This window comes from Hemitrygon akajei, chromosome 14 (assembly GCF_048418815.1).
Source record: "Hemitrygon akajei chromosome 14, sHemAka1.3, whole genome shotgun sequence".
NCBI lineage: Eukaryota > Metazoa > Chordata > Chondrichthyes > Myliobatiformes > Dasyatidae > Hemitrygon > Hemitrygon akajei.
In genome coordinates this window covers 36,553,010-36,576,804 of record NC_133137.1, presented here as the reverse complement: position 1 = coordinate 36,576,804, position 23,795 = coordinate 36,553,010, and the positions used below count along the sequence as shown (strand labels likewise).

Sequence of the window (23,795 nt, the reverse complement as noted above, 5' to 3'; positions counted from 1 at the left end):
TAGTCAGTCAAATATGTCAAAGCAGATTTATTATCAAAGAACACATACAGTTGAAGTCATAAGTTTACATACACCTTAGCCAAATACATTTAACCTCAGTTTTTCACAATTCCTGACAGTTAATCTTAGGAAACATTCCCTGTCTTAGGTCAGTTAGGATCTCAACTTTATTTTAAGAATGTGAAATGTCAGAATAATAGTAGAGAGAATGATTTAGTTCAGCTTTTATTTCTTTCATCACATTCCCAGTGGGTTAGAAGTTTACACACACTTCATTAGTATTTGGTAGCATTGCCTTTAAATTGTTTAATTTGGGTGGGTCAAACGTTTTGGGTAGCCTTCCACAAGCTTCTCACAATAAGTTGCTGGTATTTTGTTCCATTCCTCCAGACAGAACTGGTGTAACTGAGTCAGGTTTGTAGGCCACCTTGCTCACACATGCTTTTTCAGTTCTGCCCACAAATTTTCTATTGGATTGAGGTCAGGGCTTTGTGATGGCTGCTCCAATACTTTGACTTTGTTCTCCATAAGCAATTTTGCCACAACTTTGGAGGTATGCTTGGGGTCATTGTCAACTTGGAAGACCCATTTGCGACTGAACTTTTAACTTACTGGCTGATGTCTTGAGATGTTGCTTCAATATATCCACATAATTTTCCTTCCTCATGATGCCATCTATTTTGTGAAGTGCACCAATCCCTCCTGCAGCAAAGCACTCCCACAACATGATGCTGCCACCTCCATGCTTCACGGTTGGGATGGTGTTCTTCGGCTTGCAAGCCTCACTCTTCTTCCTCCAAACATAACAATGATCATTATGGCCAAACAGTTCAATTTTTGTTTCATCAGAACAGAGGACATTTCTCCAAAAAGAAAGATCTTTGTCCCCATGTGCACTTGCAAACTGTAGTCTGGCTTTTTTATGGTGGTTTTGGAGCAGTGGCTTCTTCCTTGCTGAGCAGCCTTTCAGGTTATGTCAATATAGGACTCGTTTTACTGTGGATATAGATACTTGTCTGCCTGTTTCCTCCAACATCTTAACAAGGTCCTTTGCTGTTGTTCTGGGATTGATTTTCACTTTTCGCACCAAAGTACGTTCATCTCTAGGAGACAGAATGTGTCTCCTTCCTGAGCGGTATGACGGCTGTGTGGTCCCATAGTGTTTATACTTGCATATTATTGTTTGTACAGATGAACGTGGTGCCTTCAGGCATTTGGAAATTGTTCCCAAGGATGGATCAGACTTGTGGAGGTCCACAATTTTTTCTTCTGAGGTCTTGGCTGATTTCTTTTGATCTTGTTTGTAAACTTCTAACCCACTGGAATTGTGATACAGTTGGCCCTACTTATCCGTGGGGGATTGGTTCCAGGACCCCCCACAGATACCAAAAAATGCAAATGCTCAAGTCTCTTATTTAACCTGTCTCAGTGCTGTGGACTTTAGGACCCAGTGCAGCTCCGGACCTTATTTAACCTGTCTCAGTGCAGTGGACTTTAGGACCCATTGCAGCTCCGGACCTTATTTAACCTGTCTCAGTGCTGTGGACTTTAGGACCCAGTGCAGCTCCGGACCTTATTTAACCTGTCTCAGTGCTGTGGACTTTAGGACCCAGTGCAGCTCCGGACCTTATTTAACCTGTCTCAGTGCTGTGGACTTTAGGACCCAGTGCAGCTCCGGACCTTATTTAACCTGTCTCAGTGCTGTGGACTTTAGGACCCAGTGCAGCTCCGGACCTTATTTAACCTGTCTCAGTGCTGTGGACTTTAAGACCCAGTGCAGCTCCGGACCTTATTTAACCTGTCTCAGTGCTGTGGACTTTAGGACCCATTGCAGCTCCGGACCTTATTTAACCTGTCTCAGTGCTGTGGACTTTAGGACCCATTGCAGCTCCGGACCTTATTTAACCTGTCTCAGTGCAGTGGACTTTAGGACCCAGTGCAGCTCCGGACCTTATTTAACCTGTCTCAGTGCAGTGGACTTTAGGACCCAGTGCAGCTCCAGACCTTATTTAACCTGTCTCACTGCAGTGGACTTTAGGACCCAGTGCAGCTCCGGACCTTATTTAACCTGTCTCACTGCAGTGGACTTTAGGACCTGGCGGAGCTCTGAATCCGTAGTGTTTCTGTTCTGTTGACGGAAAGCGATCACAATTGAAAATAAAGTGGAAATAATAAAGCGATCAGAAAGAGGTGAAACACCATCGGTCATTGGAAAAGCGTTAGGCTACAGTCGGTCAACAACTGGAACAATTTTAAGGGATAAATTGAAAAAGGCCCTGCCCCGATGAAAGCTACAATTATTACTAAGCAACGCAGTAGTTTAGTTATTGAAACATACATTTCTTAGTGTTTTATATGCATAGAAAGGTAAAATATATACTAAATACTAAGACAAACGTTTGATTGACGCTAAATAATACCAGATGTACCTATTCCAACTTACTTAGTAAGAGAGCTTCCATTTTTTTTTCGATCCCAATCCACGGTACCTACGCACATCCTCCCATATACTTTAAATCATCTCTAGATTACTTATAATACCTAATACAATGTAAATGCTATGTAAATAGTTGTTATACTGCATTGTTTAAGGAATATTGCCAAGGGGAAAAAGTCTCCACTTGCTCAAACAATGAGTGCTGGAGAGTGAACTTCCGGGTTTTCCCAATCCGTGGTTGGTTGAATCCATGCATGTGGAACCCATGGATAAGGAGGGCCGACTGTATAGTCAATTAGAAGTGAAATAATCTATCTGTAAACAATTGTTGGAAAAATTACTCATGTCATGCACAAAGTAGATGTCCTCAATGTCTTGCCAAAACTATAGTTTGCTAATATGAAATCTGTGGGGTGGTTAAACAACGAGTTTTAATGACTTCAACCTAAGTGTATGTAAACTTCTGACTTCAACTGCATGTCTCCATACACAACCCTGAGATTCATTTTTGTGGGAATATATATACAAGAAACACAATAGAATCAATGAAAGATTGTATCCAACAGGATGGCTAATCAATGTGCAAAAGACAATGAACTGTGCAAATATAAAGAGAAAAATAATTAAAATAATAAATAAATAAGCAATAAATAGAAAACATGAGATGAAAAGTTCTTGAAAGTGAGTCAATAGGTTCAATTCAGAGTTAGGGCAAGTTATACCCTTTGGTTCAAAAGTCTAATGACTGAGGGGTAATAAATGTTCCTGAATCTGGCAGTGTGGATCCTGATGCTCCTGTACCTTCTTGATGGCAGCAGTGAGAAGAGAATCTGGCCTGGGTGGTGGGGTCCTTGATAATGGACGCTACTTTCCTGTGACAGCGCTCTGTGCTCAATTTTTATTGGTGACTTCCAGTTTAAGATGGTGCTACCGAATGTGTGTGACACCTCACTGGCAGTTCAAAAGGCAAAAGAATTTGTAAAAACATCATAAATAATACCTTTAGTGAATAAATTGTAGTAAAATATCACCACTAACAATGAAGTGAGCAAAGGCGAAGCAAATTTGAGGGATGAACCCACTAGTATGCTGAAGAATTGACGCAGATGGAGTGAGCCATTCAGAGAGAAGTCGAGGCAGAGGAGTTCTGATGTCCATACAACTGGCCCAGATGCAAGGATGAGTCACTCTGGGCACTGAGCAGATTTGGAGAAATTAAAAACAGTTTTGGGCTGGGCGGTGAAATCTGGGCCCAGAGCGGGTCACTGGGGAGCATATTCTAGGCCCTGAGCCCTTCGCTGCAGTGGTGCCTGGGCCCTACTGTGAGATACAATATGCTGTTTGGACAATTTAATTGAAATACTGGGAAGACAGGGTGTCGGGATCGGAGGTTGAGAGCCAATTTCACTCACTCTCCCATGATGTTCACTCCTCCCTCCATGGTGCTGAGGCTATGAAGACAGACTCTGGCTCCTGTACTCTGTGCCTGCTAATGTGATGAACTGATACTGAAGCTTGGGCCTACTCTGGGCTTTGTATCTTCAGTTCAAAATGTTGTTGCTTACTGCTATTGTTTACATGGCCCCTTGTCTCTGGCATTGATATTTCTTTAGTTGAGCTCTTTCAGGTTTCTTGCTTTGTAGCTGCTTACTAGCAAACAAATCTCAAGGTTGTATAATTTATACATTTTGAGTAGTGTACTTTGAACTGAAACTTTGAATAATTGGGAGGGCTTTAAGCATGATGGACTGGGCTGTATCATTACTTTTTGTATGTAGGCTTTTCCATTCAAGGGCATTGGTGTATTTCATACCAGGCCATGATGGAACCAATCAATATACTCTCACCTCACATCTATAGAATGTTTGTCAAAGGTTTAGATGACATGTCAAATGTATTAAGTATATTTAGATGTATTGCTAGTGTTCTAATTTGTTCTGTATTTCATTTAAATACACAATTTGTTACTCAGTTAAATGGTAGTTTGTCATTTTTTATATCTTTTAAACTATTTCCATGAAACTTCGGTTAATTGGGGCAGTGGACCAAAATGCACTGGTCCCGGTATGTCCTTATTAACCCGAATCCTCTGTATTTTTTTTGTTTTGATATCATACCTCAAATTTCGTTGGTCCTGAATTGAACGTCTGTCGTTCTAAGCGGATCCTGCTACGGACAGGTCGAAGTCCAGTCCAATCTTCTACTATTCTGGCATTCTGTAAGAAGTATAATAGTTAATGAATAAACAGATTAATTCCATAATACAGCACGTACTGCTTACTAATTTGTATGGTGATATTTTCTCATAAAATGGTGTAAAATCCTTATAAACAACCTTCAGGCTAGGTACAAGTTTGCAGCCACCTTCCCACACTTTGTTGTGGTCTTCAGCATTGTTCTCCTCATTCCAGTTCCCAAGTTGGAAGATTCCTCCCATGGTTACCAATTTGCTTCTAAAATGGAAGTGCAGTGACAACAGTGAAGTTGACATAAAGCTTTGCTGAACTTTCTCTTCAATCACTAATAATATTACAATATAGAGTGTACTCCGGGTTAGTTGGGCCATCAGTTCATCGGGGCAGCCATTTATTTGGGACAACTCTAAAAGAACAAAAACTAAATTGAGACAGATTGGAACACAACGTCGCCTAACTGGGGAGGGAGACTGTTGTGTAACAGTTCCTAACTAGCGTCAGTCGAGTGCACTTGCTTTGCCATTAGACACTACACCACGCTTACAGTAATCAGATTTTAAGCAGCTTCAGTTGCGTGTGTTTGTGCTAAGAAAGCAGTGATTTTTGTCACGCATATTGTCGAGAAATAAGACAATTTGGAACTGGTTTGCTCACCGCAGTTACAACATACAGGCTTGAAGATGACAGAAATGGTCAGAAGTGCAAATGAAATTATTTCACTTCTTCAACAAGTTAGGAACAACAAAGAATTTGAAGGTATCAACAATAACCATGAATAATACAATGAAAGTGAATATTTGGAGGATGCAATTGCTGATAACATTGAATGAAGGCAGTCCATTATCTACACGATGTGTCTGCGTTGGTTTTGCTCATTTAGTCATCGATAACTACTAGGAACTGATACACAGTTGTATGGTACTCTAAAGGTATTGGTGGTGTTCTAATTTGTTCTTTATTTCATTTAGATAGATAAATTGTAGTTGTCCTTTTTTTTTAATACCTTTTAACAATTTTCATGATACTCTGGCTAATTGGGCCAAAATGTACTGGTCATGATGTATCCCAATTAACCAGAATCCACTGTACTTGGTCAAATAACTTGAATGCTAAGGAACCTTTATGTTACTTATTTCTTTGGACTGTGGGCTGGCAAGCTGCTTAGTTATTAAGTGGCCAGTAAATTAGACCTTCCTTCATCACCTTTCCATTTATATGATGCCATTTTAAAGGAAATATCGCATTTCTTTATATGTGCCGTCTTCACTCTGATCCTTTTGCTGGCAGAGAGCTTATTACAAAAGGAACTACAAAAACAAATATTGTATGTCTTACTTGTTCAGCATGGAAATGCATGATGCAAAGGACTGACAAATCATAATAGACAGTGATTGAGTGGGAGAGGAAGAGGGATCTTTAGCTGCTTTTGGCAAATTTCAAAGCAAAAAAACCTCATTCTGCAAACTCATGTATATCTGTGAAGCAGTGGGTGCAACACAAAAAATGGGGAGTAAAAATAAATTATTTTGCCTTACAAAACCAATTAGTATATTTGTAAACATATTAGCTAGTTAATAAATTTTCTTAAGAAAACACAAAAAAGCAGTAGAGCTGAGTATAGCAAAGGAGAGGATTACAAAGTTAGTGCAGCGTCAGCGAGAAAAAAGACAACAGATCTAAACAACTTATGGCTCAAGAATAATTGGAAGACATTTTTATGTCGTGCATTCAGCCAAAAATTCTGATCATAGAGCTTCACCATGGTTATCTTAATAGTATTAAATGGGTTAAGTGCTTTGATCATTCTTACCCTGGTAAAATATATGGCATGGAATAAACCCCAGCTTTGATATCATGTGAAAGAACAAAGTGCTTCATCCATGGTGCATGAACCTGATAAAAGAAAAACTTCCATAGGTGAGAACTAACTCCTAAATTAAGTAACTCCATTTATAATAACATTGCCAAACTTTAGAAACATTGCTTCAGCAGCTCACTGGCATCAGTAGTTACAGCTTCAGCAACCTATGGGATACTAGGCTTCATTAATAAGGGGATTGAGTTCAAGAATACAGAGGTCATGTTGCAACTCTACAAATCTCTGGTGAGACCGCACTTAAGAGCATTGTGTTCAATTCTGGTCACCTCATTATAGGAAGGATGTGGAAGCTATGGAGAGGGTGCAGAGGAGATTTACCAGGATGTTGCCTGGTTTGGAGAACAAGTCATATGAAGCAAGGTTAGCAGAGCTGGGACTTTTCTCTTTGGAGCGTAGAAGAATGAGAGGGGACTTGATAAGAGGTCTACAAGATTATGAGAGGAATAGATAGGGTGGATAGTCAGTACCTGTTTCCCAGGGCACCAATAGCAAACACTAGAGGGCATATGTACAAAATTAAGGGAGGGAAGTTTAGGGGAGACATCAGGGGTAAGGTTTTTTACACAGAGGGTTGTGACTGCCTGGAATGACTTGCCAGCGATGGTGGTGGAGGCTAAAACATTAGGGGTACTTAAGAGCCTCTTGGACAGGCACATGGATGAAAGAAAAATGGAGGGTTATGGGGTAGTGTGGGTTTAGTACTTTTTTTTAAGGATTATATGGGTCGGCACAACATGGAAGGCTGAAGGGTCTGTACTGTGCTGTAGTGTTCTATGGTTCTATGGTAACCCAGGTTCAAGTCTGACCTCCAATACAGTCTGTGTGGAGTTTGCATGTTCTCTCTGTGATCATATGAGTTTCATCAAGATGCTCCAATGCTTAATTAACGAATTTGAATTGCTCCTAATGTATAGATAAGTAGTAGAACATGAGGAAGGTGGTGGAGTTGGTGGGAAAGTGAGGAGAATAGTTAATTAGGGTGGAATTAATGTAGAAATGAGTGCTTGCTGCTTGGCATGGATTCATGACCAAAGGACCTGTTTTTGTCCTGTATCTCTACGACTTTACAAGTTTATCAGCCCGTGCACTGTCAATTATTTTAGCTGTGGGCCTGCCTTTTCAAAAATCAGCAAAGGATGCAACACAAGCATTGCATGCTAGGTTAATTTAACACAAAGATAAGGCCTTTCTTTTGAATTTGAAAGCATGAAGTGGGCAAAACAGTCAAGCAGGAGCCTGGAGGGAGGTCTGTGGCAAATCAGCCATGGATTGGAAGGAGGTTGGAGGACGGGTACTGAAGTACTGCCTGCAAGCAACCCCTCTCACTTCCATCAACAAACTGCAGCATGAGAGTTACAGGAGTATGGAGACACAAAAGACCGCAGATGCAACAAAAAAGAGGGTGCTGAACAGAATAACCAACAAGACACTGGATGAACTCAGCAAGTCAGGCAGTAAGTTGGCTACCTTGCCTCTGTATTTCAGTCCAGACGAATGGTCTCAAGCCAAATTCTCAATTCCTTACATGCTAATTGACCTGCAGAGTTACTGCAGCATCTTTTTTTCTTAGTTATAGGATTACATTGGCCCAAATAACAGATAAATGAATGTGCTAAAGGCACCTACCTGAACAAGGGTCTAGGCATCAGGCAACAATTAGCTTAAGCCAGCTTCCTCTAAAAAAACATGCCACTGCAGAGCAAGCAGCACTATTATAACATGGTTGGGTTGACATGCCCAAAACAAATGCACAACCACATGAAATAATTTATCCTAGCAATACTGGAAAATTATCATTTTGCATTAAGAATGATGTTATCATAGGCACATTCAGTGTGAAAAAAGGGTCTTTCATGAAAGGTTTGATTCTGACAGGACGCACCTAACCAAATTTCCAAAGCAGGATTATTTGTCTCAGAAGTAATTATAACTGGACAACGCTATAAGAAGGGAAAGACAGTTACTAGAGGGAAATCACTGAAAGGAATAGTAAAATGTAATTTGCGGACTTTGAAATGACTATGAAATGGAAGTAGTCCATGAGCAGTGATAATGCTAAATGTTAACTTTGTATATTTTTAAATGGCATTAAAATAGTAAGCCTTAGATTAAAGGGTCATTTTCTGGGTGATTAAATAGAATGTTTGGTGGGACACAAAGACCAATGCTAGAATCTCAACTTTTTAGAATTTATATTAATGATTTGGACAAAGGCAGCAGGTCAGATAATGTTGCAAATAATACAAAAATAGGTGGGAATGTAGGTTACACAGAATAAATGAGGAAGCTACAATGTGATATAGAGAGGTTAAGTGAAAAGGCATAAAGTTTTCGAAAACTGAGTAGAATGTGAAAAATTGTGAAATGGTTCATTTTGGACACTGCTAGATGGCCATTTCTGATGGAGTTAGAGATACTAGTTTTCCAAAGCATTGTCAAAGACAGCAATTACAACAATTACCGTAGATTCCGGATTTTAAGCCGCTACTTTTTTCCCACATTTTGAACAGCTTTGAACTCTGCAGCCTTTAATACGGAGCGGTCAATGCATGATTTTTTTCATGCCGCCAAAAACATTTTGCCTCGTAACAGTAGACCAATAAAATTGATGAGTAGTTCACAGAGGTCCAATGAAATTGTACGATAAATCAAGCGCACTTTCACAATTAAATTATTGTAAATCAGTCATTTGTACTCACCCTCATCAACATGGAAAACACTCGAAGAAAAGCATTGTGCTGCCTTTATGGCAGTTATTTAGTTTATAATATTTTCGCTTAGTAATTCATTTTCTAGTTAAAGTTAGAAGAGTTTTAACTATATTTGTTTTCTGTACTACATCGCGGGATGCTATGACGTCACACCCGGTTTCGCCGCGTCTTGTGGGAAAATGCCGGTTTGCGATAAACGGGACGGCGGGGGGCGAGCGGCGGAGCGAAAACGCTGCTTTTAAGTTAAAGGCAATCAATAACTTTTCCTGGTAGGCTGCAGTATATATATTTTTTACCAGTCGTTAGGAGATATTGGAATGTTGTTCAGTAAAAAAGTATACGCAACGTATATTTAAAAGTAGCCGCGTTACAGGCACGGTTCGAAAAAAAGCATTTGCAATATGTATTTGTTTATGTTACCATATGGATTTAATTAAAAGTTAAAAAATCCTCATGTGTAATATCTTTCTGTGTAAATATCTCATATTACAACGTGGGACACCTGCGGCCGAAAATCCGGTGCGGCCTAAAATCCGGTGCGGCCTGTACAAGTAAAAAATTGATTTTCTTTCTAAAATTAGAGCCAGCGGCTTTTAATCAGGTGCGCTCTGTAGTCCGGAATCTACGGTATTTATGTAAGTTAAGAAAAGTAATGAATATGAAGGAGTTTAGAGAGATTTACTAGTGTCTGCAATGGGCAGGATGATTTTTGAGGAAATGTTGCACTGATCAAATATTGCTGGACTTTAGAAGAGTGGGAATGGGCTTTCTAAAAAGATCCTGAAAGATAGATGTGGAGAAGATGGTTCTCCTTTTAGGAAAAACTAGAACTACTGAAAATAAGTGGTCATGCATTTAAGATAAAGATAAAGCAATCTTTCTCCCTCAGAGTCAAATCTTTTTTTAATGGAAGGGTTTTTTAATACATACAGTGGGGAGCTGAAAGGTCAACATGAACACAGTGTTGAGGTTTCATATTAAATGCTAGAGCAGGTTTGAAGAACTGTGAAGCAGATTCCAGTCCCAATTTGTATATTTGTATTTCAGAAAACTAAAAAATGTAATTTATTCAATAATTATTGATCGATCTAATTAACTTAAAATACAGTATAAAGAATCACTTACAAGCTCATTCGATAGCATGATTTTACTGAATCATTTGTTGTCTGATTGCCTGTCACAGCAGAACAAATTGTTATTCCCACTACTTTTATTATGAGTACTGGGATAACATTGGCGGCTGATATTAAATTATTACAGCAATTTCTGAAACCCCATTATCAATGTTTAATTCTTAACCCCAAATTTATGAGCCATATCAAGATTCAAAGAAATGAAATACCTTTTAACCTGATTTGAACTATTGTGAAGAATTTATGAAATGGGAAAGGAAGAATAATTTCCTCTCTTTATATAGCATAAGCAAAAACTATTAATTAAACATGTTCACCTTTAAGATCTGTCCTCGAGCAGGCTTCAGCTCTGGGTCTGGCTGCAGCTCTTGAGCACGGATGCCCGTACAATTCACAATCACATCAAAGGCTGGGGCTAACTGTTATAGTTAGAAACATTAAACAAGTTACGTGTAAGAATCATATCTTCACATATCAAATCAACAGCACATAGATGAATAGGATAAGTCTAGACAGAAAATCAAAAATTTTAAATTGCCATAAAATTAATTACAATAATGAAAATTAGACAAGGGTACCTCCTGGAAAGAAGTAATTTTCTTTTTAACAAACTGGACACCCTGTTCTTTTAATCTAAATAAAAGGAAATATATTTGTAAGTTTTATTATCAAAATCTACAGTATATTTTCATTTAACTTCAATGTGCCACATTAACCTTTATGAAGAGGAACTAAAATATGTAACACTATTAAACGTAACCTGTTAATCTTTTCTTCTTCATGCAATGCTCCCAAGCTGCAACAGACCCCAAAAGCAAAAGCATTATGGAGGCACTACAAAGCACCAGTGGCTCATGCCACTGAGACATTGAGCTGTCTCAGGCCCGAGCACTGCTAATTCCAACAGACGATGAAATCAGAGCATGGATTAAAAATAAAATACCATAGCTTACTTTGCCATCATCCATGGTAGGTAGCTCTTTCCCTCCAACATCAGTGAAGTGTTAAACCAACCGTAGCTGAAAAACAGAGAACGTCGGATGAAAAGCTGATGGTTGAAGGATCATATAATTAACAGATGGAGGAGTAGGCTGAGGAGCAATGTGGTCTGTCTAACAATGCTTACCTCCAGGAGGATCACAACTTTATTTTAAGGTTGGAGGCTTGCGGGTCTCAATGACCTGGAGAGTAATGCTGGCTGGAGTCAGGGCTTTATGTTTTGACTCTTGGTAGGGACACCTATGCCAAACAGGTCAAAGGGTAATGACCAGCGTAAGAGCAGTCCTCTGGTCCTCCAGGTTTGGGGGATCAGCTCAGGGCAAACCACCCTGACTGGTAAAACACAATTGTTATGGAAACAGCAACAAAGAATCCTTCTACATCTGAGTGCGATGGTATTCCTGAGTCTCCACACGGGACTTATATGGCTGACAGCAGTGAAAACCCCGCTAGTGACACAATGAAGGAAGCTCTGAACACTGTCAGAAATGGAAAGCCTTCATTGCTGCCCCGAACGCCAGCGGCGTAACAGGTTGTAAGTAACAGCGCTTAAACATTTTGTTAATTCTACAGAGTTTGCAATATACTTAAAAGGGCACACAAGAAATTTTCCTTCTGCCACAGCATTCTTTACGGATGTGCTTGGGCTTAGACATTAAGCTTGTAAATATTAAAATAATGTCTGCATGGAAAACTTGCTTTTCAAAGAATCCTCTGATTTGCCAGGGCATTTAACCCTTTGATCCCTAAGTAAGAGTAGGAGGGAATTGTGGCCTTTTATTCATCCCAGTCATTTTGGTACTTGCTCAATATCACAAGCTACTCATTTCTGGCATCCTTCATGTGTATCAATGAGAAGCTAAAATCCCAACAAGTTAATCCACTCAGAGATGCAGTCAGCCTCTTGCCTGGTTGAAATAGACGACTCAACAAGCTTCCCAGTTGAAACCCTTTACCCTTTACCTTTAAAATTCAATAAATGGTATTCTGCTTTTATTCAACATCCCTCTGTACCTTTGCTCGAGTGAGGCAACTATTTTGATCTTTCATTCATGCCTTTATTATTAGTGTAATCCACTATTCTAATACTTTCCTGCCCAGCTTCCAGTTTCCATGAATCTGCTCATGTTGTTGCTGTCAATGCATCCACCCTTGTAGGTACCAGTATTCTGACCATGAAAATAGCTCCCATTTGTAATATTTGTGATTCAGTAAATGTAGTAAAGGACTTGTGCAACTGATCACTGCATTATATGTATATTTACTTACTTACAGCGTAGTATAGGCCCTTCGAGCTGTGCCACCCAACAACCCTCAATTTAACCATAGCCTAATCACTGGACAATTTACAATGGCCAATTAACCTACCAGCCAGTACATCTGTGGACTGTGGGAGAAAACCCACTTGGCCACAGGGAGAACATACAAACTCCTTACAGACAGCAGTAGGAATTGAAGCCAGGTTGCTGGTACTGTAAAGCATTGTGCTAACCTCTATCACTACTGTGTCAGTTATTTACAAGGAAAAGTGGAAAGTAGGATCTAGCCATTTGGTCCATTCAATAGAATTATGTTAACCCTCTTTCTCAATATCATATGCCCACCTCTCACCATTCTCCTTTAAATGTTTTGTGTCTAGGAATCTACTTACTTCCCTCTTAAATATATTCTATGAAATGGCCTCTGCAGTTTCTGTGGTAGAGAATTCTACAGGTTCACTACCATCCAGGTGAAGGCATTTTGAGTGGAAAACATCTAAACCTGTATGCTGAAATTGTAAATTGTTGTTTTAGCACCCTGTTAGTCAGAAGAAACATCCTCCCTGCATCCAGGTTGTCTAACTCTATGATTTTGGCCCTTTATTTTCACTTCTATTATATAGCCTGGCCTGCTCAGCATTAGCAACACATCACACAGAAAAAGACAGACCCTCAATTTGTGACATTTACTGGGAGTGTTGTATACGAAGGGCCCAAAGCAATGTTGAGGATCCCTACACCCATCCCACAATCTCTTTGACCCACTACTGTCAGGAAGGAGATACAGGAGCATCAGGACTAGGTCTAACAGTCTGGCTAACAGCTTCTTCCATCAGGCTGTGACACTAATGAATACCTGTCACCACCAAAGTCTTGCCATTTGGACAACGAGCTGTTGACTGGTTACTTGTGCTGTGCAGTACATGCATTTTGAATTCTATTTTATTAAACTGTTTGTGATAATATTTTGTTTTATGTGCTGTGTGATATATGTATTGTGGGTGCACCATCGTCTGGAGGAATGTTTTTCTTTGTTTGGCTGAATATATGGGCAGTCAGATGATAGTAAACTTGAACTGATTCTAACTGCCACATCAACCCAATTGGTCTCAACATATCAGAGATATTCCCTTTGATCTTCCCATCCTTCCTCCATTCTCTACTACTGCAAACTATGTTGTTTTTTACATTCCAGAAAAGGGGAGCCTCAGATCTGAAGTGTTCACTGTGTTCCTCTTTCCACGGATGCTATATGACTTGCCGTTTCCAGTCCTTTATTTCAAAAATATTGGATTTGGTTCCCTCATCCAAATCATCAATATATATTGCGAGTATCTGAATCCTTTATTAGTCACTGTTGGCCCTGTGAGAATGCTCCATTTGATAATTATCTGTTTCCTACCAGTTTTCAATTTATGTTAACTCTGGCTATATGAAAATTGATTCAAGGGATTTTTGTGGATTAGTTTAACAATTTGAGTTTTCTTTACTGGCCCTTTGTGGCTAGAAATATGGTGTGGACCCATATCTAAGGATAGTTAATGAAGGTTTAAATCTGGACTGAATTTCTGCATTCCAGAAACAGAGCCATATAGAACCATAGAACCACAGAACATTACAGCACAGAAACAGGCCTTTTGGCCCTTCTTGGCTGTGCCAAACCATTTTTCTGCCTAGTCCCACTGATCTGCACCTGGACCATATCCGTCCATACACCTCTCATCCATGTACCTGTCCAAGTTTTTCTTAAATGTTAAAAGTGAGCCCACATTTACCAATTCATCTGGCAGCTCATTCCACACTCCCACCACTCTGTGTGAAGAAGCCCCCCCCCCCATGTTCCCTTTAAACTTTCCCCCCTTCACCCTTAATCCATGTCCTCTGGTTTTTTTCTCCCCTAGCCTCTGGAAAAAGCCTGCTTGCATTCACTCTATCTATACCCATCATAATTTTATATACCTCTATCAAATTTCCCCTCATTCTTCTACGCTCCAGGGAATAAAGTCCTAACCTATTCAACCTTTCTCTGTAACTCAGTTTCTCAAGTCCCAGCAACATCCTTGTAAACCTTCTCTGCACTCCTTCAACATTATTAACATCCTTCCTGTAATATATGTGATACCACTGCCTGTGAAGACTTCAATGGGAAATTATTGTGCAAAAAGTACCTAAATCCAGGAAAGAGTTTGAGCTCTTTTGCTGTCAAGTGTCTAAATCCCAAAACAGTGTCTTTCCAGGATGGATCCTAAGAGGAAGAATGGAAAAAAAAAGGTTATTACCATTTCTTCAGACAATGGAAAACAAAAATATGATATTTTTATTTTATTTGGGCCAGTGTAAATATCAGATTCACAAGTGAGTGTTAATAACATGACAGCATCCTTTCTAGTTAAGTATCTGTCTAGCTGCATCTGAAATTAATGGTGCTCTTTATCAGTAGGATGTCCGCTCCATTATCTGACAAGGACAAGATGATGGAAATGAAAAGCAGTTTAAAGTACAGATTCTTGCCTTGTTATTTATATCCATGCTCATAATTAATAAGGTTAATTTGAACTACCTTTCAGGACACAAAACTTTCATCAGCTTCTAAAGAACTTTTAATATGATCTGAGAGTGTCGATTACTTGGATATTTAATTGAACTTCATTATGAGGGAGTTTTCAGCTATCCATGTCAGCTAAGACCATAAGACATAGGAACAGAATTAGGCCATTTGGCCCATTGAGTCTGCTCTGCCATTTCATCATAACTGATCCAATTTTCCTCTCAGCTCCAATCTCCTGCCTTCTCCCTGTAACCCTTCATGCCCTGACCAATCAAGAATCTATCAACCTCTGCCTTAAAAACTTGGCCTCCACAGCTGCGTATGGCAAAAAATTCAACATATTCACCACACTCTGGCTAAAGAAATTACTCATCACCTCCGTTCTAAAAGGACACCCCTCTATTTTCAAACTGAGCCCTCTGGTCTTAGAATCTCCCACCACAGGAAACATCCTCTCTACATCCACTCTATCAAGGCCTTTCGCCATTCGATAGGGTTCAATTAGGTAACCCCTCAATCTTCTGAATTCTAGTGAATACAGGCCCAGAGCTTGTCTTCATATAACAAGCCATTCAATCATTTCCTTGAACCTCCTTTGAACCTTCTCCAATTTCAGCTCATCCTTTCTAAGATGGGTCTCAAAACTGCTCACAATACTCCAAGTGAGGCCTCACCAGTGCTTTATAAAGTCTCAACATTACATCCTTGCTTTTATATTCTAGTCTTCTTGAAATGAAAGCTAACATCATATTTGCCTTCCACATCACAGACTCAAACTGCAAATGAACCTTTAGAGAATCCCCATAGGGCAGCATTAACAAACCTTCCTACTGGGGTATTAGGATATTATCAACATGCATGATACTAATAGGCTCAATAAACTGATTTAAAAAGCTGGCCCTGTTATAGGAGTCAAACTGGACTTGAAAGTTACTTGAATCTGCAGCCGTTCAAGCCTATATCTACCTTATAACATTTATGTTGTGAAATAACATAATCTTCTCATTTTTTCTACATAAGTTGCAAAATCAACTACAGAAAACTATTCATCTGCTATCCTACAATTTAGAAATCTCAATAGTTCGGCATGTGGCTCAATGGGGCATTGTGTTCCAACATTCAGTGGAGCTCCATTTGCACTCCTTTGAAACTTTCAGTGACCCTGTTTCCCAAGCACTTTTGAAATTTGTCAGCAGCCTGTTTCTCGTGCTCCCAGGTTCAATGGACAATTTATTATATTACCTCACAATTCCGAAATCAATGTGATTTCAAAGTATGTTGAGATATACTAACATCCAAATATCTGGAAAATCTACTAGAGTGGTACTACCAAAGCCCTCCATCTGCAGGATTAAGGAAGCTTTGCTGTGATGAAATGTGATAACATCCAGTGCATTTTAACATGACAAAAAGTCACACAATAACTAAGTTTTACAATTCCTATATAGTATTTTATTGCTTTTATCTCTGTAGAGCCTTGAATTTCCCAGAGATCTGGACTGTGCCCTCATCGTGTTAGAAGATAACACTAAATTTGATGGCAATTACATCTGGAATTGAAAGTAAAATTTAGAATAGAAAACACACTAAGTGGGCAAAAGTGGGGAAGCTAAGTGTCAATTGTACAGGGTCCCATGGTGTAAACATCATTAATATAGACAGTAATCTGTCACTTTAAACTTCATTATATCCAAAACAAATACTTACTGGCATGGGCTCTTTGAAGAGGTTGTACCCAGACTGCAAAAACAAACCCATCTCATTGGCATCAGGTGAATGCAAGTAACTCAGTAGGTAATCAAATGTTTCTTTGTTCCACTTCCTGCATTAAAATACGGGGCAAAATGACATAAGGATAACTCAGAAATTTCTAGAGTAAATATTACCTACAATTACTGCATTATTATTACCAGTACAACAGACAGTAGTAACCTGTAATGTGCAAGTAGAAAGAAGAAATCTACCTCTTTCACTTAATACATATTAATACTAAATAGGACATTAGAACCCATAAAATGATAGCACAGTACACTTATGTAGCAAACCACATGTAGGAGTTGTTACGAACCCTGTAACTGGGTCACTTACCAGCAAAGATAGAGAGGTCCGTTGAAGTCTGATGGTACTATTTTTAACAGTATTTATTAGTAAAAATACACAAAAATAATATCAATGCAAATATACAGATAATATACATTGTCAATACTAAATCTACAAGTGCGGGTATAATAATAATCAATAAGAAATACGCTCTATCGTTGTCTAGGGGATAATGTATTGTCCGATGGAAATATAAAGTTCACTCAGTTCATGCAGGCTGCAGCCTTTGGGGACCGCTGGGTTTGCAATGGTTGGAGAGAGAGAGAGTTTGGGAGAAAAAACTTGCCGGCTTCCCTTTTATGATTTTGATCCGTCAGGAGTCTCGTTGGTGTGGCCGTTCACTTGTGGCCTCTCCTTTAGCTAAGCCGTTCTTCCGTGGCGAGCCCGCCAATCCCAGGCAAGGGAAGGACGCACACGAGCCCCCACCGGCTGTTGCTATTAAATGCTGTCTCGGGATTTCTAGCGTTTCTCCTGATGCGTCTAAAGGGGTTGTTCCCCAGACCCTCTTTTATCCTTACTCACGGGGTCTCAGATGTCAATCAGGTTGGGATGATGCAATCCCTCAACCAGCCCACTCTGGTCGTCCCCTGAGGGGCTTCAATGAATAGTACAGTACTCAATACACAATTCTGTCTCCAAGAGAAAATGGCCGTTATCAGTGGCTTTGTTTCGCTGAGGCCAGGACACATTCCAAACCTTGTGGATTCTGCGTGTCTCTCTCTCATTTCCTGGGTCCCAGACCCGAATTAATAGCGATCTTGCGATTCTCAAAAAGGAGGGGGCGACTTTGTACCCTTCGGCCCCTCAGAGTTGCGGCACATTCGTAACAAAGTTTATACATGTGATTTTTCCATATTCAATTTTTAGCTTGATTATATAAATAGAGTAGGAACCAGGGGAAGTCCATACAGTATTGACATTAGGAACTGGTTGCAGAATCACATTAACACAATAAAATGTCCCATGCTGATTAAAATTTATTCTTCTACTATAATTACTCTCAAAGCACAACTTTTTCTGGAGGTAACCATATTGTATCTGACAGTTACTAACAGAACCAGTGATGCTTGCCAGTACTCTTTAAAAGCAAATAGTGGTAGTATAAAAAGAATGGTGTATCTCTCTATACCCACAGGCCCCTTGCTTAATGTTTGGGAAACACTGCTCTATATTCTGCTCATTCCAGGTGCCTCTTAAATGGTGTTCCTCCTCGCTCTACCATCTTCTCTCTCATTTCAGGCACCAACTATTCTTCATGTAAAAAAAATTACTCAAGATCCCTTTTAAACTATGCCCTCCAGAGCAGCTGCCAGAGGACATTGCCCTATCATGGGAAATAGACACAAGCTTTTACCCTATCTAGGCCTCTTATAATTTTACACATTTCTGTCAGCTCATCCCTCCTTTGTTCTGTGGCAAACAGACCCAGCCTATCTAATCTCTTCAACCAACACACACAAAATGCTGGAGGAACCCAGCAAGTCAAGCAGCGTCTATGAAAACGAATAAAAGGCAAATGTTTTGGGCTGAGATCTTACTTCAGGACTCCAATCACTTCTTATTGATTCAAACCTTCCAATTGAACTAATACCTTCATGATTCTTTTCTTCACCTTCTTGAGATTAACTACATCCTTCCTGTAGTGTAGCAACCAAAACAAGACACAATACTCCAAGTGTGGCCTGCTTAACATTTTGTACAACTGTAACATGACTTGCCAATTTTTGTACATTTCCCTCTATAGATGCTGCCTGATTCTCAGAGTTTTGTATGTTGTTTCAGGACATTCTTCTTCTCTTCCCTAATTTCCAAGAACTTCTCCGTGGTAAAAACAGGCAGGATGTAGTCATTTAAGACTGGGGTTCCCAATCCTTTTTATGCCATGGGCCAATGCAATTAAGCAAGGGCTCCATGAACCCCAGGTTGAAAACTCCTGGTTTAAGACCTCGCCCATCTCCCACAAATTTAAATACAGACAACAGCGAAGAAAGAGAAAATAAATTTAAAAATCACATAGCAAATACTGCACATTGGAATTTGTTAATTAATTTAGTATATTTCTAGAAATGGTTCTTCTTACACTTCCTCTGGTTTCCCCTCATCAACAACATACGGTTGCCAGAATCCAGCAGCTCCATCGCTGGTGGTATTTGGTGTAAAAGTATCTGCATAAACAACGACGGTCAGTGGCTTGGCTGTGGGATGTGTGCAATTAATGATGCACTGAGCTGAAGACAGACCAATCACTCCAGCACCAATCACTGCCACACGCATTTCCTGTCCTACAATCCTGAAAAGAAACAGAGGAAAATGATTCTTGGATTGACTGCAAAACTTATGGCTGGAAGACTGAGTACAGCTTCCCGTGATCAGAATACAATCTTTGACCTTCAGTCCTACAAGAAAGTAATTGTTGTACTAATTATTAACTAGCCCATTTGCAACGTCATGCATTTGAAATCCTGTGGCTGTTTCTAGACATTTACATGGTGTTCGCTGTAGTTCGCTAGAACTAGTCTCATCTCTTGAGTTAGGAAGTTATAGGTACAAATCCCATTGAAAAAAACGTTTTGATGGTGTCCTGTGAAATATATATCCTACAGATAACATCGTTAAATGGATGACTACATTGCTATTTGCCTATCAATTTGTTGTCATGATTTCTATATTTCTAAAGCACTTATAACATCTCATTAACAACACTGTTCAGCCCATTGTGCCTATGCATCCAGCCGAATTACATCCTGCAGCTAATTATCTATACTCTCTAGGTCAAGGCTCACCAAGTTCACATCCAAATATATGGGGGGGGGGGGGGGTGAGTTTTCTGCCTTTAGCAGATTTTCAGTTCCAGACTCCAACAACTCAAGATTTCAACACTCCTCTCCACCAATTATTCTACCAACGACTATAAATAGATGCTCTTGGTTTTTGATTTCTCTCTGCCAAGGGAAGTAGATTCTTTTTATTTATTCACCTATCGTTTTAGTTGTCACAAATAGGTCTGTCCCAAACTTGTCCACTCCCACAGGAACATTCTAGTTTACCCCATTTTACCACCAATCAACAACTGTAGAACTTAGTCATGAATCTGCTCCGCATCCTCTCCCGTACATTTCCCAAAGATAAAGTCTTATCTTTTCGTAATGCTGAGACTAGGATTCATTTTCAGGTCTATTTTTATGTTATGTATATAATTCTAGAAATAACCTGTTGGTATAATCTTGGCCTCAGTTATCCTATGTGCCTTGTGAAACACTGACTGGAGTTCTGCTACAGATTGATTGTGAACTTCAGGAAAGGGAAGAGAAGGGAACACACACCAGTTTTTATAGAGGAATCTGAAGTGGAAAGAGTGAGCAGTTTATAATTATTATATATTGCAATGTACTGCTGGCACAAAACATTACAAGACATGTGCCAGTGATATTAAACCTGATTCTGATACGTTTTAAGAATCTGTCAATAAAGAATCTAATGGCTCCGATCTTCTGGTCAAGATGATGCCTGCATACAACGCTCCATCGGTCGACGTCATGAAACCATATATTTCACTTCTTTTATGTCTTTCACATTTATTTTTCATCTTGAATGTGACTCTGGAACTGCTGGAGCCTGTGATTTGCAGATTGGAGATCATTGGGGTGTTTCAGCACTCTGCAGTCTCTGGGAGGCAGACAGTGTGCACAACCCTCATGGCGGACAGGGTGCAAGCTGATGCTTGACTCCATTTCGCCAATGGAGGGAAGGAAATAGTAACATTGAGGCCAATGCAGAAGGAGAGTGCCAGCTGCCTGCTTTTGATTGCTGCTGGGACCACTCTGCTACTGGGGAGGGGCGAGGAGACTGCCTCTTGATCGCTGGTGGGACCACTCTGCTACTGGGGAGGGGCGAGGAGACTGCCTCTTGATCGCTGCTGGGACCACTCTGCTACTGGGGAGGGGCGAGGAGACTGCCTCTTGATCGCTGGTGGGACCACTCTGCTACTGGGGAGGGGTGAGGAGACTGCCTCTTGATCGCTGGTGGGACCACTCTGCTACTGGGGAGGGGCGAGGAGACTGCCTCTTGATCACTGGTGGGATCACTCTGCGCTGCTGTTCACAGAGAAAGTTACCAAGGATTTTTGCGTTTTGGATATGGACTTGGACTGTAGATTTTTTTTCAGTCTTATAGTCTTTTTTTATATTCTGTGTGCTTCACCCAATCTTTCTCATTTTAGTGTGTGCAGGGGACGAGAATTTTAGAGTTGATGTGCCTGTTCTTTTTTTTTGTGTGTGGAGGAGGGATTTGAGGATCGATGATCACACTGCTGTTCTTTCTTGGTTTCGAGGCTATCTGGAGAAGAGGAATATCAGAGATTCTCCCCTGATCCTCTTGGTTGTTGGATACCGTCTTACCTCACACCTCTCTATGCTGAATTAATTTTGCCACTTTCCCTTCCAACTGACCTAACTATAAAAAATCTTCCTACAAATTACAAAATATTCCAATAGTGTACACCGTCAACCAAATGTTGTAAATGGTTACATTTAAGTCATTTACTGCACAGGTAGCAGTCTTCTAGCCCAGAAAAACACCTAACAATCATTACTCTTTAGTTTGGGGTCAAATTTGTTCCTCTTCCTTGCTTGTCAACTTTATTTCTTTTTATGAACAGCCTGCCATTAAGGGACCTTGTCAGGAATTTTGCTGAAAACTATCCAAACTACACTAAACACAAGCCTCATAACCCTCCTCGTTACCTCAAAAGATTCGACAAATTTGTGAGACAGAACTATCTCTTACAGATCCATGTTAACTGATCCTGATTAATGTGTTTTCCCCCAAAGGAAGATTCCATTGATCTTGCTGACTGCTGGTTGTTTCTTTTTTAAATTACTTTGTTTATCCCTTCCTTTCTAAACAACATACAATCTTAATGATCCTCCAATCCTAAAGCATCACTCCAGAAATCAGGGCACATTAAAATTTCGTAGTTAAAAGTCTCTTCCTTTTAATACCCTGAAATATAGTCAGGCTTGGCAATTCATCCACTCATAAGGTCTTAAACCTCTTTATGCATATCTTCCCCATCCAATATTTCACACTCATATTAAGCTATCCTCCCTCCTCTTTGGTAAAGGTAACTGCAAAACATGTAATCAGAACTGTACCCATATCCTCTACCCCTACATAAGAACCAGCTGTTGTTGTACCAAATTGGCCCAATTCTTTCTAAAGTTATCTTTCTGTTCTATTAATACATCTATGCATGGGAGTTAATCATTGACATACGTTACAAAGGTTTTAACACAGAAAAGTAGCTACTTACAGGCAACTACTATCTAGAAAATAGCTTGAAGATATAGGATAGCACTCAGTAGAGCCATAAGGAGGGCAAAAGGAATCATGAAATATCATTAGCAGATAAGATTAAGGAGAATCCCAAGTCATTTCTACAAGATTGCTTAATGTCATTTACAGTACACGTGCAAGGGAGAATGAAATAATTGTAACCCTGAGTATGATGCAGTACAAAAAAGGCACTAAGCATAATCATAATAAAAACACATTAAATATAAATACGCAAGATGACTTACATACTTTGATTGTATATTAATAGAGTGATGACAAGCCTGTGCTTCTATATAGGTGTATATATTGTGTATATAGTGTCTGTATATAGGTGACTCTGAATGGAAGTGATAAAGTAGTTAGTGGTTGGGGTTGGTTAGTGAGTGGAGGAGTTGATCAGCCTTTCTGCGTGGTGAAACTAACTGTTTTTGAGTCTATTGGTCCTGGCGTGGATACTAAGTAGCTTCTTCGCAGATGGGAATGCGACAAGCGGTCTGTGGACAGGGAGCATAAAGAGCAAGAGGGTAGCTGGGGAAAGAGAGGGTCCCTTAGGACCAAAGGGCTAATATATGCAGCCAGGGGATGTGGGTGACATCTAAATGAATCTAGACGAAGAGTCTTGACTGTCCAATTCCCTCCAAAGCGACTCAACCTGACTCGCTGAGTTCCTTCAACAATTTATTTTTTGCTACGATGAGAAGTGGTTTAGGGGCCCATCGTGCAGGTCTCATTTAATCCAATTTACTCTAATCTCCAATTTTCTGCCTTTCCGCCCTTCTTTCTTTGCATCCTAAAGTTTCTCTCCATCGATTTATGAAGCTGTATAACCTGATCTTTCTAGCATACTCACTTTTAATTCCTCCACACTGACTTACCGAAATGCAAGATTCAGACCGTGCACTGGTCAGTAGAAAACAGGAAAATCTAACGCCCAATGTGGATAATAGACATGCATAAACAAAACAAAGTTATGTCTTCTCAATCGGATAAATTTACACGTCGTCACCATCGGCCTCGGGAATATTATTCCACCATTCTGGGCGCGCACTCGTGGAGGCTGCCGGGGTCTGACACGATAAGAGGTGACGAAGAAAACAAAAACACTTGAGGCTCCTCTGTAACGCAGGTTATGGCTTAATTAATTGGGCTTTCCTGGAGTCTTCAGTGAGACTCAACTGCCCACCTACCGCCCCGCTCCGC

At 40.0% G+C, this 23,795-nt stretch overlaps 1 protein-coding gene across 2 annotated transcripts in view; it reads right to left on the bottom strand.

Annotated features, from left to right (window-relative positions):
- LOC140738491 (D-amino-acid oxidase-like) overlaps positions 1-23,795 on the bottom strand; it is a 26,265-nt gene extending 2,470 nt beyond the window's left edge. Inside the window, exons 1-10 of one of the 2 annotated variants that reach the window (XM_073065836.1) lie at positions 23,471-23,795; positions 19,342-19,551; positions 16,869-16,983; positions 14,782-14,858; positions 11,309-11,374; positions 10,934-10,988; positions 10,673-10,774; positions 6,443-6,525; positions 4,773-4,890; positions 4,555-4,653 (exon numbers count right to left, since the gene is read on the bottom strand). In XM_073065836.1, coding sequence (XP_072921937.1) covers positions 4,555-4,653; positions 4,773-4,890; positions 6,443-6,525; positions 10,673-10,774; positions 10,934-10,988; positions 11,309-11,374; positions 14,782-14,858; positions 16,869-16,983; positions 19,342-19,535 — 909 coding nt within the window. In that variant the 5' untranslated portion in view covers positions 19,536-19,551; positions 23,471-23,795. Of the gene's footprint in view, positions 1-4,554; positions 4,654-4,772; positions 4,891-6,442; positions 6,526-10,672; positions 10,775-10,933; positions 10,989-11,308; positions 11,375-14,781; positions 14,859-16,868; positions 16,984-19,341; positions 19,650-23,470 lie in introns of those variants that run through there. The other variant, XM_073065837.1, reaches the window with a different exon arrangement.